Source organism: Phaethon lepturus, unplaced genomic scaffold, assembly GCF_000687285.1.
Source record: "Phaethon lepturus isolate BGI_N335 unplaced genomic scaffold, ASM68728v1 scaffold3074, whole genome shotgun sequence".
In the NCBI taxonomy this organism is placed as follows: Eukaryota; Metazoa; Chordata; class Aves; order Phaethontiformes; family Phaethontidae; genus Phaethon; species Phaethon lepturus.
The window spans coordinates 20148-38051 of NW_010532493.1; the positions used below are offsets into that span (position 1 = coordinate 20148).

The window sequence follows — 17904 nt, forward strand, 5'->3', positions numbered from 1 at the left end:
ATAAAACTTAGGAGAACATTGCACTGTAAAATTTGTATACTAGAAAGTATAATGTATTTTGCTGTGTAAATTATCTAAATATTCTCTGAATCAACAGTTAACTGACTTAAAACAAGGGAGAACAGTAGACAACAGAAAATTCCATTTAAGGATTTATGTGATGTAAGTAATTTAGCTCAGAAATTACAGATTCTGTGTTCATTTTCTCGGATTAGAAAAGGAAGAGGGAGTGAATTAACTATAAGTTTAAAACTTTTACTACAATGAGAAGAGAGTGATTAATGATAAAATCCCCTAAAAGAAAATTCTAAGTATTACATATTCAGTCTGAAGTTCAAGATTAAATATACTCTTGTTTGTACATCATTGCAAAAGCTGGACCACTAATTCAACTAGATATGGTAGAAATGAATTGCCTTCATGTCTGATTTTCATGCTTTAAACTGGTTTTAAGTACCAAAATTGTTTGATTTGGTTTTTTGTTTGTTTTGGTTTTGGGTTTGGTTTTTTTGTGTGTGTGGGGGGGGGTTTTTTGATTGTTTGTTTGGTTGGTTTTGTTTTTTTCCCCAGTCTGTATTTCAGTTAAGGAACAGAAATTCAGACAATGTTGATAAATGGATAACGCATTTAACTAACTTTTTGCCATGTGTCTTCTATACAATATTCATAATGTTATGGCACCACAGTCATTACCAGATCAATAGTTTTAATATGAAAATTAGACTAGTAGAATATTTAATTTATTTTAGATTTTTGAAATGTCACTTTAGTTTGGAACTACAAGTAGGCAAACCTCCCTGAAAGGAAAAGGAGAAAGGCTTGATTTTAGATGATCCTGACAATTAAATTCTGATCCATGTTTGCCCAGTTGAAGGGTAGAAGCAGCTAATGAGGGACTGTAAAATAACATAATTCCTTTTCTCTCTAGCACCCTACCATCAACAATACAAAACCACCATAGAGCTAAGAGAGGAGTTGAGCTCTTTTCTTCACTTTTTCTACTGTGAGGAAAGGGTATAAGTGTGTGAGTAGTCTGAAACTACCCTCTCCTTGCAACACTTATCTGAGGATAAAGAGACCTTACATTTGAGGCTCCTATGTATGCAAACAAGATTAAAAAATATGGAATCATTTCTCATCTGTTGTTACTTAAGCATGTTATCACTTCCATTGCCTTAATAGACACTTAGTTCATGTTCATAATAATCTTAAATAAGTAAATGTCTGACAATAGATATCAAAGTTTTAGAACCACATATGCACATATATTATTACAAGCTCTACCACAGGTAGTTCTAAAAGTAAGAACGTTTGAATTGTTGTTTCTTGCTTCAGATTTTCTTAAATGTCTACATGTTGCAAAGGGAATATCACAGCCAACATTTAGATAATGAGTTACTTCGATCACCTCAGAAGTGAATGGGTAGCAGGATGTGTTACCTGGTAAAGTATCGATAGGTACAGGCACAGGCAATTGACATACATGATATAGGCAAGAATGATGAAGGGGACATCCTTCACCTCCCACAAGGTTACATACCTGTAGTTTCTAATGTCCAGTGATTTCTGCAAAATACCCCATGCAGTCTTGGTGGAACACAACAAGTAAGCAAGCACATTTTTAAGAAAAAAATCTCAAATACACAACACAAATTTTGTGGTGAATGGATGGAATTTGTCATCAAACTTGAATAGCAATATATTTTAGTACTGTTATCAATCTTTACCACTGCTGTAACTGAAAATTATACATCTGCCTGCTGTTTTCCAAAAAGTAATTGCAAAAGTGTGATACAACTTTCATTGGTATTCAAATAATTTTTCTCAATTTGCATGGCTCGAGACCTCAGTGATTAGAGACAGGTTCAGGAGCTTTCTAAAGCTGTGACTTGTACAGCTCTGGATCTCTATGACAGTTATGATTCTGTCTCAAAGAGCCCCAAGCTTAGGAAAAATGAAGTGCATATTTTTGCACATTTCAGGTATCCCCAGGGATCTTTATGAATGGAAAAGGGTTAAGCAACAGCAGAAATACCTGTCAGAAACAATTATTGCAAGAAAAAAAAAAACCTTCATCAACAAATAAGAAAGTTGTTGAAGTAATAATTAGATCTGAAGATGAAGTTACAGTAAGTACACAGCTGGGTTTCAAATGTCTCCTTTTAGCCATATTTAATTTTGATTCCTTTAGCATTTGTCAGCCCAATGTCCTCCACTCAAAAACAGTCAGAGGTATATGTGATGTGTGCAGACAGGATGGAGACAACAGACTTCTGGCTTGAGGTGAGCAACTATCTTGCATTTCTGAGATTGGCAGAAAAATAGATCTTTTTCCATATAGGTTTAAATTATGCAAATACTTGCATAGTTTAGAAAAGGTTTCATGGAGAGAAAGGGTTGTGTCAAGGTAAATTCAGTAGAATACATAATGCAAATAGTATTGCTAAGTAAGGGTTAGGAGGGGAGAGCTGTGATTACTTGTCCTTATCCAGCTTAGATACAAAAATCAAAGAATCACCATCTTTACATCTTTATTCCGTAGATATCCTTTATGTCTGTGTTGCATCTGCTCTGTTGGTCTCAAATGGCGTGTGTAAAAATTGAGGGCTGTGTAGTCCTTTTGGAGATCCAGATACAATCCGTTTCCTGACCGTATGTCATGAATAGACTGGAGCACAAACCATCATTTCCAGCTCAGTTGGTACAGATCCCAACAGAAAGCATTGCTACACCTGTGACTTTCTATAGTTTTCTTTGTCAGTATAAATACATTGTACTGCAATAATGGATGCACCCTTGGCATTGTAAGGCCTGAGTCGTGACTTGACATGTAACCACTGAATCATCCAGTACACTTAGCTACCTCTATTTTTTGTTCGTAATACACTTTTTCTTCATTCCTTCTAGATCAGGATGTGTTCCAAGATGTCTTAATGATGCAATTCATAGAAATATTTTGTCTTCCATAGTGGCTCACAGGACTGAATATCTGTTTCTAACCTGTTTCACTGGAGTTTTTCCACTTCCTTTGGTGATCACATAGCCTTCTTCCGCTCAGTCCCACCCCCACTTCTTCATATTAACCTATCTTCCAGTTACAATTTTAATTAGATGCTCTTAAGGCTGTATTAGTCTTGCGTGGCACAATTCCAAATACCACAGAAATAATTTTTAGTTGTCTTAAAATTTGTCATGACCAGCAATTTGAACCTCAAAGACAAGAGACCGACCTATTTATTGTCTTGTAACATCACTTATGTCCTGTGAAATACAGATAAAATGCCAATGACATTATAATATATAAAATATTTATAATATTATTATAAATAAGCATACTTTATATGACTATAAGAAAGAATAAAGGTCATATAGCCACTATGAAAAAGAACAATAAAAAATAATGTAAATACAATATTGTGGTTTAGCAAACTTCTACTCTCCAGACACTCTGTACCAGCTGCACACCAAGAAGCTTACAGGTGTTCACTCTAATGATGGTAACGTAAGAACACATGTTTTCGTCAGGCCTCTATGTTTTTAGAATATTAACCTCTAGCGTGATGCCTTTGAGTAGGTCACACTCGATACACTCACATACATTTTCAGTGCTGGATTCACTTAGCAGAAATGGCGTCAGAAATCAGAATATGGTGTCTATTTCAGCCAATGTGAATGTTTGCCATGGGCAACTCACCTTTTAGCAATTACCAGCTGAAGTGGAAGGTTTTCATAATACAGCTACTAGATGAAACAGAACTGCATTCCGTAAACACACTGGGCAAGTACAATATGGCTAGAACAGGTGTTATTTTTCCTCATCTGTATCTGCTAGCAAGTCTGGTTACCTTTGCAGATTCATTTGATGCGGTCATTCAGGGAAATCAGTGCAGATGGTGTGTCACTCTGTATGCACTTGCCAAAGAATTTTTACAACTTGAAGCCATCACCTCCAGCCAGTATGAAAGCTCAGTGTATATTACAACTAGATTTTAACTCAAAACTATTTGTGAACGTATCCTCGGCACGTGAGGAAAAAGAGTGGATAAAATGTAGCTTTAATTCAGAAGTGAAAAAAATGAAGATGTGGAGTCTAAGCAGTGTCTCCTCAAACTTACATATACGTTAGTATCTTATACATATATGTTTGTATATTTTTCATCACATTCACAGTCAATATATTTTGTTTTTTAACAAATCTAGAACATTACTTTGTACTGAACTTTTTGGCTAATATTCTTAAAAAGCAATTAATATCTTCAGTACTGTTCTAGTACTGAAAATATAAAAAATATTACTTCATATTTACTAACACAATAAGTGTGACATGCTAAAAACACAGTATAACATAGTAAACTTAAGAGAAACAGGGAAAAATACATGAAAAGTGGTACAGGTGAATAGAAGATTTTTTATTTCCATTTCATTTGAAACTTTGATTTGTTATATTTTACACTTTGCAAAATATCAGGCACCATTTTAATGAATGACTGGCAGTACGATCACTTTCCATTTAAATTTTGTAGTGGCTAGGAAAGCATTTGGATTTTTGTTTTGTTCTGTTTTTTTACATTCTGTTACTCCAACTGTTTTCAATATATGCTGGTACAAATACATTGCAAGAGTAATGGGGACAAACCAATTAAAAGTAATGGAAGACTGACAGAACTTGTAAGAAAATGATGGTTATTTTCCCACTGAAACCGTTGTTGAAACATGTTTTGCTGAGGGTTTTTTTAGTTTGTTTTGTTACAGCTCTCTCAAAAATAATCATTTTTCACAAAACTATTTTTTATCTATTTTGAGGCATTTCTACTTTCTCTGCCTTCAGCTAATGCTGAACTATGCTCTTATGATCCATTGTACACTTTGGTTTCTGTTTGAGTATGGTGATGAGACTTTTTTTCTGACTATTCAGCAATATTTTACCTTTGGTGTTAATTAATAAAACCTACTCATAAAGCTAAACTGATATACATAACAGTCAATAAGGAACACTCACCTACTGTCAGTTGTCCAGTTAACTGTCCCATGTGATTTCTTGCATTCACTGTTACATTTCTGTCAGACTGTAAGACCAGTGGACTATCCTGGGAAACATGTATAAGACAATAAATGAGAGAACAAAAAATTGAGGTAGAATTAAGTTAGAACTAACTATAAACATGCATGCTGAGAGGGGAGTTGTGTCAAATATAGTAGCCTTTTTAATAATTTCATAGAGTATTTTACAAGTCAAATTTTTATATAAAAGCATAACAAGAATACTATTTTAAATTTAAAACATTTGTGCACAGAATTCTTGCTTTCGAGATCAGACTTGAACTTAATTTACATAAATTGCGTTTTATGTCCTGAAGATATTAAAAAATTACAAATTCAAAAAAACTTAACACAAACCTGTTTCATTAGCCTTTTCCATGTATTGCTAACATATACTTTTCTAACCACTTACCCAACACGATGCTGTATTATTCTCTTCATCTGTACAACCTGTAGTATTTGGCTTGCACTTATTAAAACCTTACAAACACAGCCATACATTTCTTCGAAGGTAAAAAGCATCATTATTCTCAAAAAAAAAAGAGGGCACTGGAAGGTGAGGTCATATAACAGACAACCCTGACCCACCACCAGTAGTACCTGACAGGTACTATTAGTGATCAAGCTGATGTAGCATGAAGACAAACACTGTATGATGTTAAGTACAGTCTTAACAATTTTTGAGTCAGTTTGCAGCATGACTACGTTGCTATCAGCATCCTACCAGGTTTAAGCTTTTGAGGAATGTTTACATATATGAGTAGGCATACCCTCTGTCCGAAGCCAGCTTAAGTAATCTCAGAAATTAAGACAGAATTGAATTTTGCTTCTTGAAGAATGAGGAGACAGATCCACTCCTCCAGGGGAAGGACAGATGCACGGGAAGGGGGAAGAGCTTCAACAGAAAGCCAAGATAAATCCATCCAGAAAACCCAAAAAGACCTTCCTGATCATGCTCTCTTTAGAGAGGCTTGAGTGCATGAGGGGAGGGAAAATTAGTATGGTGGCTGCTGCTGCTGCTGCAGAGAGTCACTTTTCTCCCTGGAATCACCTCATACCTCACTGTTCTTCACCTGAAGCTTGCAGAGAGATCATGGATACGTTAATGTTTCTGGCAGTTTGCTAGTACTTACCTATGCTTAGGTAAGTTTATCCAACACCTGTAAGACACCTCACAGAAACAGCTGGGGAAGTGCCTTAGATAGGCACTAGGAAAGGTAGGGCTAGGAAAGTATTGCTGAAAATTATTATATACTCATTTTGTTCGTAGATTCTTCCCTGGGCATCCATTATTGGTCATTCCTAGATTCAGCATATTACGTTAAATAGTGTGTGTGGGTATGTGTCACTTAATATATTGGCTCTTTCTGTTCTTGAAAGTTTTTTAAGAGAAGGAAAGGAGTTAAGGAGCCATATATAGAGATTTAATTTTACCTGAATGATGCACTAGGTTTGCACTTAAATTTTGTATACCTTACAATCCTTTCCTTTGAATCCAGGGCTTTCTTTTGCAAGAAACACTCCTCCCAGTTGTTTTCACTGTGATTATTAACTTTAAATGATACTCAGTTCCCTGGGAAGTCTGAAATTATTCTGAGCTAATTTCTGGGAGTTCAGGTGTGCTACATCTCTCACTAGACCATGCTATGACCTCTCCAACATCCTGCCAATTAGCTCTGCATCATGGAATCTGGCAGATGAAAGTCACTGTTTGGCTTGTCCATCTTTCTAGATAAAAAGATATAATTACCAGTGAGACATTGTGTTCAATGTGACTGGTTTGAGCTAAATATGTGATGCAATCAAGGGAGCTTCTGGCAACAAAAGCAGCTGCCAAAGACCTTTTTCTCAACACTTGATTTGATTTCCACTTTCCTTATGGTCCTTTGAAGATCATTAGTCCAGGCAACTGCTGCTCTGGGAAAGGAGGTTGTTCTGATAGACAGCTGCAGGGCCAAAGTATGTTTTTAAGGAGCCCTTTTCACTTTTCCTTAGTCAGTACTTGGGAGAAGAGTCTTCTCAGTTAGAGTAATCTCACCCTTAGCAAGGGAGGGTACTGCCATGCCTATTTTTGCCTGCTCAGCTAAGGGTTTGGTAACTTACACTTACAAACACTGTTCATAGTCTGATCCGATGGGGTTTTTTTCCTTTCACCTTAGGAAAACACTTAAGTGATGGGATTTTTTCCTTTCACCTTAGGAAAACACTTAAGATTCTCAGGCTAAAGTCTGCCTCTCAGTTTTCTTGTGCTCATGCTCTAATTGTAAATGAAGACCTTGGGTGTCAAATTCTCAAGTGCAGGATAATGAAAGTTTAGGTGAGCCAAGCCTTCTTTCTTCTCCTTTCCTTGTCTTATTTAAAAGATAAAAAGAGGGATGAACAAGTTAAGAACTTAAAACTATATTCCTTAGTTCTAGGATGTCAAATATAGAGATGCAAGTGTAAATCCTGGACCAGAGAAAATCCAGTGGCAAAAATCCCATCAATTTAAGCAGTCCAGCATTTTATCTACACTGTTTACCTGCACTATTGTTTTCCACAGGAAGTGCCTAAAGACAGAGGTTCAAGGTATTCAAAGATAGTCTACTCAGAACAGCTAGCAACTCGGAGAAGACTTAGCCGAAATCAGTGGAATTATAGATCTGTAAGATGAGTAGATGAGTGTAAAGTGAGATGAGTGTAGGTCATATGAATACAAATATATCTGCAGCATAAAAATATTGGATAATTTTCTCTCTGGATTACCAGATCTGCTACTCTTTTGATGTGAACTTCAGCTTGCAATTCAATAGACTTGATAATCCACAAAGTACTTTACATTCAGATGTCAGAATGGAGATAGAAGTATGTCATCACATTGTTTTCCTGGAAATTCAAAAAAATGTTTTGATGAATATATAAGCATAAAAAATAGAAAAAAAATTTGGATGATTAAGCTCTCCAAATACTGTGGAAGTATTTGGAAGTAAAGAAGATTTGTTCTAAAGTCAGATGAGCCTAGGAACATGCATTGTTACTTTCTTGAGATAATTTTCTAAGCTGATGTCACCCAACAGCTGATAAAGTACAAAAAAAACCCCAGACTGGTGTATTACTAAATAAGTTTTGTATATTTACTTAATGAAAAAGGTATTAGGTTATACCTGACAAAAAAACACACATGAAAACAGGGGCAAAGAACTATTACTTCTGTTGCTGACATTATACAACTAGTATATCAGATCTTCCATTTAGAGACGAACATAAAGAAAAATTTCCCTTATGTAATAATGTAATGCTATTTTTCCTTTACATGTAATAAAGTAATGTGGTGCTATAAAATGAGTTCTATGTATTTCTGTAGCTCAGTGTTCTAAATATCAGGAACAGACATACTCCATATTTAGAATATAATCATATACATGCAGTGTAGAAGTTATTACGAGCAACTCCAAGGAACGTCCTTGAAGAAGTTCTTCAACACCTAATATTACTTCTTGACACTGAGTTAATTTGAATGCGCGAGAAAAAGAAATAAAAAGGTAGGTCTCTTGCCCATCCCAAATTTTCTATCCCTGGAAAAGGCCATGCCATACTTGCAGCCCCAGTCCCAGGAGTTCAGAAGCCATTCTTGCTGCCTGAACTTGCGGTACAAGACACTTGAACAGGGAGTTTCCTGAGGTACAGGAAACTTAGACCATTTTCTGATCACCAGTATTATTTGATCTTGGACCAAAGTAGTCCCCAATATCCAATACTACAATCTAAAATCTGTATTATGAAATCTTCCTCCATAAAAAGCACGTGCAAAATATGTAACTGGAGAATTGACCTTTTTCCTCCCCCTTTCTCTCATGGAGATTCAGATCTTTCCCTCCTGTTTCTCCATTTTGTGTAGCATACGTACAACCATGGCTTCTTTCCCACTACTTATAATTGTAACTTGGACTGCAAGAATGTGTGATGAATTAAGCAGTTAGTGTGATATATAAATTTGCTCTGAGATTATCTGTATTTGTTAAGCATTTGCAAGAAGAGTTTCATGTATACTGCAAAGCCAGTGAAAAATCTTTAAGTGAAACAAGTCATACTGTTCATGTGATGATTTTGTAAGTATTCTTCATGCACACCAATGGCAGCCAGTTCCTTAGTGGAAAGCTGTTTTCCTTCAGCTATACTGCCCGTTTAGAGGACGACGAAAAGTTTGTTTTGCAAACACGTGAAAAAAACAAATAGAACAAAGAATTTTGGATAGTGAGATTATACCTTTTTTTTTTCTGGAAATTATTGCTGAACTCAGTTATCTTAATAAGGAACATTCTTCAGCTGTGCAAAATAAAACACTGAATCTCATGTCTTGAAAAAGTCTATGTTTTTTTAAGCTAAACTTTTGAAAAGAAAACATCTGAGGCAATAGATTTTATTTGGGGAATGCAATGGTCTGTGTTTTTTTCCTGTTAATGAATCACATGTATCAGAGTAAAAACATTTCACCTCAAATACAATTTCTCCTGATTTAAATTTTGTACTGAAGTGTAATCCTTTATATCTGATGCATGACACATTGAGCCAGGAATGTCTTTGATGTTACTAATTTGTTAATAATTTCTTTAAAAAAAACAGATATCATTTTGTTTGAAGTGTAATAGGCTATATATACACCTTCTCATTAACAGAACACTTGAACTTTCTATTTCTGCACTGCCATGTAAATGTGGTTTTCAAAAAAGTGGTAGTAAATGATTTGAGATCATAGAATCATAAAATCTTTGGGTTGGAAGGGATCTTTTAAGGTCATCTGGTCCAACACCCCTGCAATGAGCAGGGACACCTTCAACTAGATCAGGTTGCTCAGAGCCCCGTCCAACCTGACCTGAAATGTTTCCAGGGATGGGGCATCTACCACCTCTCTGGGCAACCTGTGCCAGTATTTCACCACCCTCATTGGGAAAAATTTCTTCCTTATATCTAGTTGAAATCTGCCTTCTTTTATTCATTTCAAAAATTATACTGTTGATAAAAAGGAACACAGTAATAACATTCTTACAGTTAAACAGAATTTTTAATAATAAAAATATGCTAATAAATAACATATTGTAAAGGGATGCTCCCAGGCCCATGGGGGCACCAGCAGCCCTTACTGGCCCTGCCCAGCTTCCACCGGGCCTTCCCCACCCCTGGGGGGGTGCATTTCAGTCCAGCCCCATTTGAACCCCTCCTGGCAGGATTGTCCTGCTTGGCTCCCCCCACCCCTGAGAGAGCAGACAGCCCTCACTTCTCCCTGACAGAAATGAGGACCTCAAGAACTAGCTGATGCTTATGATACTGTATGAGAGTTATAAGAGACGACTTCTTCTTCTCTTGTTATAAGCCCTGAAATGTTACAACTTCAAGATTTTCAGTAGCGTATTAAAGACAAACCAGATGAAGATGATGATACCCTAGCCATTCCTTATCTGAAACAGATTTGCAGCTGGGATTCATAATGGGAAAAATAAACAAATGAATTGAGGGCATATTTTCAAAAAGCTTTCTTGTATATGAATCCAGTTATAAATACAATGGGAATTTGGGGGGTAAAAAAAGATGAGAGGGTTGGTTTTTGTTTTTTTTTTTGAGTATGGATCACAATGCAGGATTAATAAATATCAACTTTTATTTTTAAAATGAGATGAGCAGATTACTGTAAGTATATGAAAGGCTGATCGATTGCTTCATGAAGTCATTTTACTAAAAAATATTCTGCATGAGCAATCATCGCAAAACTCATTTTTACAGAAGGTTCAATTGTTTTCAACATATTTTGGACAAATTTCATGCCTTTTTACACCCTTCAAATAGGTAATCCCAGATAATTATCTCAATTTTAAAGAGTATTTCCAAAATACATCTTTTAATTTAGAAACAGTTAAGTGGACCATTTTAATTCCAGTTAGTTTAATACAACATTAGTTTACTCTAGGTAAAATTATACACTGTATAATTAACTATAATCCCAGATTTATGCTCAGAACATAGTTAATTGTCATAACACTACCCACTTTGACACTCTTAGGAATAGTAACAATATGTATACCATAGCTTATATTGCAAGCACTAGCTCTCTCAAATCTCTATGATCCGATTCCTGTGTTTGGGCAATCGCACCACTTCAGGTTTCTGGACCTCCACACAGCATCAGATAGGTGTGAAAAATAATGCAATAAGTAGGCAGGATCTAGATCTGCCAACTCTATCTGTTGGCAGTCATGAGAGGATGTAATGTTATATAGCACTCCGTTATTTGAGCCCAGCCCCAGCATGAGCAGCTACTATAGTTATGGCAGGACATTTACTTACAGGGCTCTTAACAAATCTACCCTGATAAAGTGACTAACATTTCTTAACAGGTGACCATTGTATTTCAAAGGTACTTTTGCATAACAAAAAAAAAAACAAACAAACAAACAAAAAAAAAAAACCAAAAAAAAACCCACAACAAAAAAAAAATCGGTGTTAGATTTTGATTTGCTGAGAAACTCCCCATGGCATTCCCCATATCCAGCCACACAGTGTCTGTGCATTGCAAGACTTTAATGAAGAACATGTTTCCCTACCACTGCATAGCACCACAGTTTCTCTACTGCTTTAGAGGTTCATACTGTGGGAGGCAGTGAATAAATTGATCAAGCAAAAAAAATGGGAATTGAAAGGAATAGAAAATACTCAGTCCTCTTGTCAGTCCAGCAGCCCAAGGGAGTCAAATAGCAACTGAGTAGTTTTGCAAAAACTACATGGACGACTGCAGCTCAGGTAAATGAGGGATAAGAAGTGTGAAGAGCGCCTTGGAGGAATTAAGTGCAAAAAATTGAGAAGGAGAATATGAAGGACACAGTGTCAGTCAAAAAGGGTAGAAAGCAGAGCCAAGAAGCTGTGAGGGGATGGTGAGAGCATTCCTTAGCTGTTTACCTATTGTCCAGAACCAGAACATCAGCATGTTTCTTAGTAGCCTTCCTGGCAAATAGGGAGGTAATAATGGAGGTGGGGAAAAAAACCTCCAGAGACTAAGAAAACACATATCCGTAAGGCTAGGAGTCTCAGAGCCAAACTTTCTATTATTAAATTTATTACTAACACTTCACAAACATTAAGGAACTTGAATAAGAAAAAATTTAGAAAACACAGACCTACAAATGCCAGCAATTGCTTAGCTCTTGAGTACTTACAAAGACTGAAGTGTCTGTTAAAACTGTTGGAAGCTTGTGAGAGCTTGGGACTGTCAAAATACAAATTGAAGAAGAATAATACTCTTCATCAGAATATTGCCAAGATATTTTTTCCAAGAATATTATCAATATTCTTATTTATCAATATTTACCAATATTAAGCAGTCCCAAGAATATTCTCAAGAATATCCCCAAGAATCTTCCCAAGGTGTCAGGACAATAAAGTCTCTTCATAGAGGTACTTCATATAGGGAGAAGTGAATAATTTATTGTGCAATTTATTCCTGGACAATTCCAAGAGGAGAAGAGTTAATATAAGTATTGATGCAATTAAATAGGTACTTTACCTTTTTTTTTATATTCCTGCATTCCCAAAATAAACTTTCACATTAGATTTTGGTGTTCTTTGTTCCTGACCAATTGTCCTCTATAGTGTGAGGTTCACAATTTAATCCCTAATAATTACACTCAGAATCAGGAAGCTGATTACAAAACCACAGTAAACATCTTTGGACTTTTGCTTTAAGGAAACATTACAGATATCTTAAAAGTTTGACCAAATGCTAGGGAAAATCAGGGTTTTTTTCCACAAGTATTTTGCACATTAAGGAGGTTTGCAAAAACTATTAAGTCAATGCATTTAATTTCTCCATAGCAAGATTGATTTATGTATAATTATCATCAAATACAAGCAAAAAAAAAATTAATCAACTTTTCTGTAAAACACACTGGTAAAATGAGTAGCAGATCTTTATGTCAAAACTTATTTGGTAAAAATACCCGAGTAGCAGATCTGACTTTATGTCAAAACTTATTTGGTAAAAATACCCCAAATATTGATGTAGAGCCACATTTTCAGTGAGATAAACATTCTTCCAAATCAAGGAGGGACAAACACCTCAATTAACTCACCAAAGAAATGAAAAGCTGTGGAAGACAGGTATATTGCATTTGTGTGGCAAGGTTTTGGTAGCTGGGGGGCTGTAGGGGTGGCTTCTATGAGAAGCTGCTAGAAGCTTCCCCTAATTCTGATAGAGCCAATGCCAGCCGGCTCCAAGACAGACCTGCTGCTGGCCAACACTGAGCCCATCAATGATGGTGGTAGCACCTCTGGGGTAACATATTTAAGAAGGGGGAAAATAAACTGTGCAAGTGCAGCCGGTGTGAGGAGTGAGAATATGTGAGAGAAAAAACTCTGCAGACACCAAGGTCAGTGAAGAAGAATGGGAAGGAAGGTGCTCCAGGTGCCAGCAGCAGAGATTCCCCTGCAGCCCATGGAGCTCTACAGTGGAGCAGATCTCCACCTGCAGCCCATGGAGGACCCCACGTCAGAGCAGGTGGATGCACCCAAAGGAGGCTGTGACCCCATGGAAAGCAGAAACTGGAGCGGGCTTCTGGAAAGGACCTGTGGACCCATGGAGAGAGGAGCCCACATTGGAACAGGTTTGCTAGCAGGACTTGTGACCCTGTGGGGGACCCATGCTGGAGCAGTCTGTTCTTGAAGGACTGCACCCCATGGCAGGGACCCAGGCTGGAGAAGTTCATGAACTGCAGCCTGTGGGAAGGACTCACGTTGGAGAAGTTTGTGGAAGACTGTGTGTAGAGTCCTTCCCCTGAGGAGGAAGGAGCAGCAGAAACAATGTGTGATGAACTGACCACAACCCCCATTCCCCATCCCCCTGTGCCACTGGATTGGGAGGAGGTAGATAAAATCAGGAGTAAAAGTTAAGCCTAAGAAGAAGGGAGATGTGGGGGTAGGGTGTTTTAAGATTTAGTTTTTGTCATTATCCTACTCTGATTTGATTGGCAACAAAATAAACTAATTTCCCCAAGTCAAGTCTCTTTTGCCTGTGACAGTAATTGCTGAGTGATCTCTCCTGGTCCTTATCTCAACCCACAAGATTTTTGTTATATTTTCTCTCCCTTGTCCAATTGAGGAAGGGAGTGATGGAGCAGATTTGGTGGGAACCTGGTGTCCAGCCATGGTCAACCCACAACAGGGAAACAAAGCACAAGCAAATAGTTGGGGGAGAAAAAAAAATACACCCTAGTTGATACTGAAAGAAATATCATACTTGAGGGTATTGACAAGGTTCTCTCACATACTTTCTAGATAATTCTTGTTCATGAAAGGATGTTATCTCAGTTCCCAACCTCTGCTCTGTTACCATGTCAGCCTTCTCATATGCTGAAGGTAGTCACAGATATCATCCAGCTTCATGACACAGCAAATCTGAACCCAAACTTGGTTATATATACCAAAGTAATAGAGGTGTAACCAACAAGAATCATACACAGCACTCCAGAGAGCCACATGAACTGGTAAAGCTGCACAGTGACCATGGCTAGAACTTTGAGACAGAAATAACCTCCTTATTTTACTTCTTCATATAATGCACAATGAAATTTTCATTATAGCAGAATTCAGTCATGCATAGAAAAGCAGAAGCAGGTACTTAAATAGCTGACAAAAGATATGACTTGTCTGGAATTGATTTAAATATCATAGAAAATTTCAAATGGACCTTAGATATAAACATCCCAACTAAAAATAAAACAAGACTACAAACGTGCTTGGAGGAAGCCTGTTGAACACCCAAAGCTCACTCCTTAGTCATTAAGCTTGAAACAGGAAGTAAAACTGTATTACTCATCTGCAAAGCCACCAGAAAACTTTAATTAGGACAAATGTAGAAAACCAATGTAAGTCTTAAAATTTGAAGCCAAAACTTTAAGGGTGGAATCACTGTACTTCACCCCTTTCAAACCATCATTTCTTGCGATATGGGTATACCAGTGACTGAATGGATTTTTGCTATTAAAATTAAACCAAACACTAATCTAACAGTCCATTATGCTATTTTCAATCTTGGAAAGCAGTCTTTCAGTTCCCATTTGTGTGCAGGTGTCAACCATGATGTACCATTACAGTGAAAGAAGAGGGTGTTTCTCATGCCTTTAAAAATTGAAATATAACAGCAGTTAACTCCAGGAAGAAGCTGAAGACATTACAGGAAAATTTATACAAATCAGAGTACATTCACACATTTAAAAGTAATTTCCCAGCATTCTCTATTGAGGGAGCATTTCTCTACAGAATTTGAATTGCATTTATTTTAGACTTGCTGAAGAGAAAAAAAAAAACATAACATGCTGTAGTCAGTGATCTGATAACGTGGATATATGTAAATCTTTTACCAGATTCCTAGTTCCTGCGATGTCTATGACAGAGGAAAATGTGTCAACCCCTATTCACTTGATGCATAACAGGAAATATACGTCAGTTGATAAATGATAAAATGAAATAGCCAAAATAAACTTATTCTATTATATTTACCTAATCCCATGGAAAAACTGACACAAAAGTTCTGAAAGATATGAACTCAGTAGCCTATCAATAGGTTCTGGCATCCACTTTTCTGGTGCCTTGCAGACATCCAGGAAAGGACTGTATGGAAATAATATTTCCATCACCGCTTTTATTTCACTGTGATTTCTATGACAGAACTTTTCAAATTCTAAAACTGAGGAAAATACTCCTTCAAACAAATTCTAAAGGAAGGTTAAGGTACAAAATAGAACTTCAGAAATGCATAAATTGTAGAAGAAATCTTTAATTAATAGTAAGCTCAGACAAAGCAGCAAATAAAGGCTTGTTATTAATAAAAATATTAAAAAATCTACTTAGTACATATTAAAATTAATATGTTAAACAAAAATATAAGACACAAAAGTAAGGCAAGATTAGTCATTAATTTTAAACATATTTAGTTAGAAGCTTTACTTCAGGTGAATATTAAACTTACTCTTTTATAGAAAGTTAAGGTGGTGGCAACCTATATGATTAAATGATGCCACTAATATTAGCAGCAGCTTCAATAGCAAAAGTCAGAAAATGTTATCTGTATTTTTTATTTCTTCACGTAGCTATCTTAATTTCTACAGTGCTGATATTTCCTGATAAACATTGCTTCAAAAAGAATCATTCACTGCTGGGTCCTAATTACCTTGGCAATGCTTTCTTCATTGCTAGTTCTCTCCACTGCTCCTGTATTAAATAACCAGAAGCACAGATCTCTCAAATGAACTCTGAAACACCCTACTGAAAAGAAGGGATATTATTATTTTTACTTTACTGAGCCTTCCCCTGCATGCACCCGTTGCTTATTATAACAATTGTTAGATGCTTTCAGGCTTCATTATTGCACTTGCTTGATGCAAGCACTAACAATTCCATGGATGTTTAGCATAAAGTTTAATAAGGCTTTGATCAAGGCTTCAAAAAGAATGAGAATAAGAATGGCAATTACAGAAATTACAGAAAATCCACTGACTACCTTTAGTAATGCCTATTATGAAAAACATACTTCTTCAAATTTTCAGAAAACATCTTGATCATGATAGCCCAGGGCTGAAGACTTAAACATTTATGGCAAAGGTCTCAGCATGTATTTTATCAGCTGCTAAGCATAGGAATTGAGTCCAAAATTGACTAATTTTGCTGCTCTCTGCAGCATTTCTTTCATAAAAATAACATCTGTGATGTTACTGAGAAAATTCACTTTTGGCTGTCTAGCTAGAAGAGTCAGATAAAGCCAAAGAGAATGTATACAGTTAATAGAGCAGAAGCTAATTTTTTAACTCTTCTGTTTTAATTATGGAACCATGACTTAGACCTTTCCATACTCCCTGCAGTCAGTCCTAGTTTTCAGGACCAAAAATGTTTGGGTCCAAGAAGTCTCCTACCTTCTCCTAAGAAAGGATCAGTCTCATTATTTGTTATTCTTTTCTCTTCTTGGTCATTAGGCTTCCTTAGGTGATATGTAACCTGTAAAACCTCTTCTTCCTCTTCCATTCTGTACAACACACCGTTCCTGATTCTATGATTAGGGCTGATCTGAATTTCCCAGGGGAAACCACATCTGCTGGCAACTTTTCTTCCCACCCGAGGGAGGAGGGTGTGGTTATCTTGCATTGAGAGACAACAATAAAATCCTCTATTAACAAAGATTGCTCATATAAAAAGAAATTAAGGTGCCTCGTACCTATTTGGTTGGTACAATCTCCTCAGTTTTTGAATAGGTGTGTGCACAGTTAATAAGACAGAATAGTCTTTGCTTTCCAGTTCTCCAGGCAGAAGCACTACAAGATCTTTGTCTAAATTATTGGTTTTTAATAAAGTACATATATTTTATCACCATAAGTTATGAAGAATCAATACAAAAATGTTATCCTGAACACATCAGGTAGAAGAGAGTATTTCAAGATTAAAAAAACAAAGATTCCCTACAAAAAAAAACATTCACCTTTAATTCTATATAACGACAGCTAAAAAAGTTACCCTGAAAGGTATTACCTCAGGTTTTGCTGTTGTACGTTCTTCAACCTTGCAAAATATTTAATAAGAAGCTTTGCCATTAGTATGACACAAACTTGGCCAATATCTGAGCTCAGAATTTCTTTCATGTCTCCTCTAAAACTTGTCAGCTGTGGAAAGGAGATATTAATCCCCACCTTTATTGTAGGACATGACTTGGTGGTTCAATAAATTGTCTTTCTGTTAGAAAATTTGCTTTGCCAATCATAAACTAAAAAAAGTCACCAGCCCTGTTTTGAAGGTCAAAATTGAGGAAATAAAATTCTGTAGAGAGAATTGGGGTTCAGGGCAAGAGACACGAAC

At 36.4% G+C, this 17904-nt stretch overlaps 1 protein-coding gene across 1 annotated transcript in view; it reads right to left on the bottom strand.

Annotated features, from left to right (window-relative positions):
* Positions 1-17904, bottom strand: part of LOC104619066 (zeta-sarcoglycan-like) — a gene marked incomplete at its 3' end in the record, with an annotated part of 73316 nt that overhangs the window by 15039 nt on the left and 40373 nt on the right. Inside the window, exon 3 of the mRNA XM_010284836.1 lies at positions 5000-5087. Coding sequence (XP_010283138.1) covers positions 5000-5087 — 88 coding nt within the window. The remainder of the gene's footprint in view (positions 1-4999; positions 5088-17904) is intronic.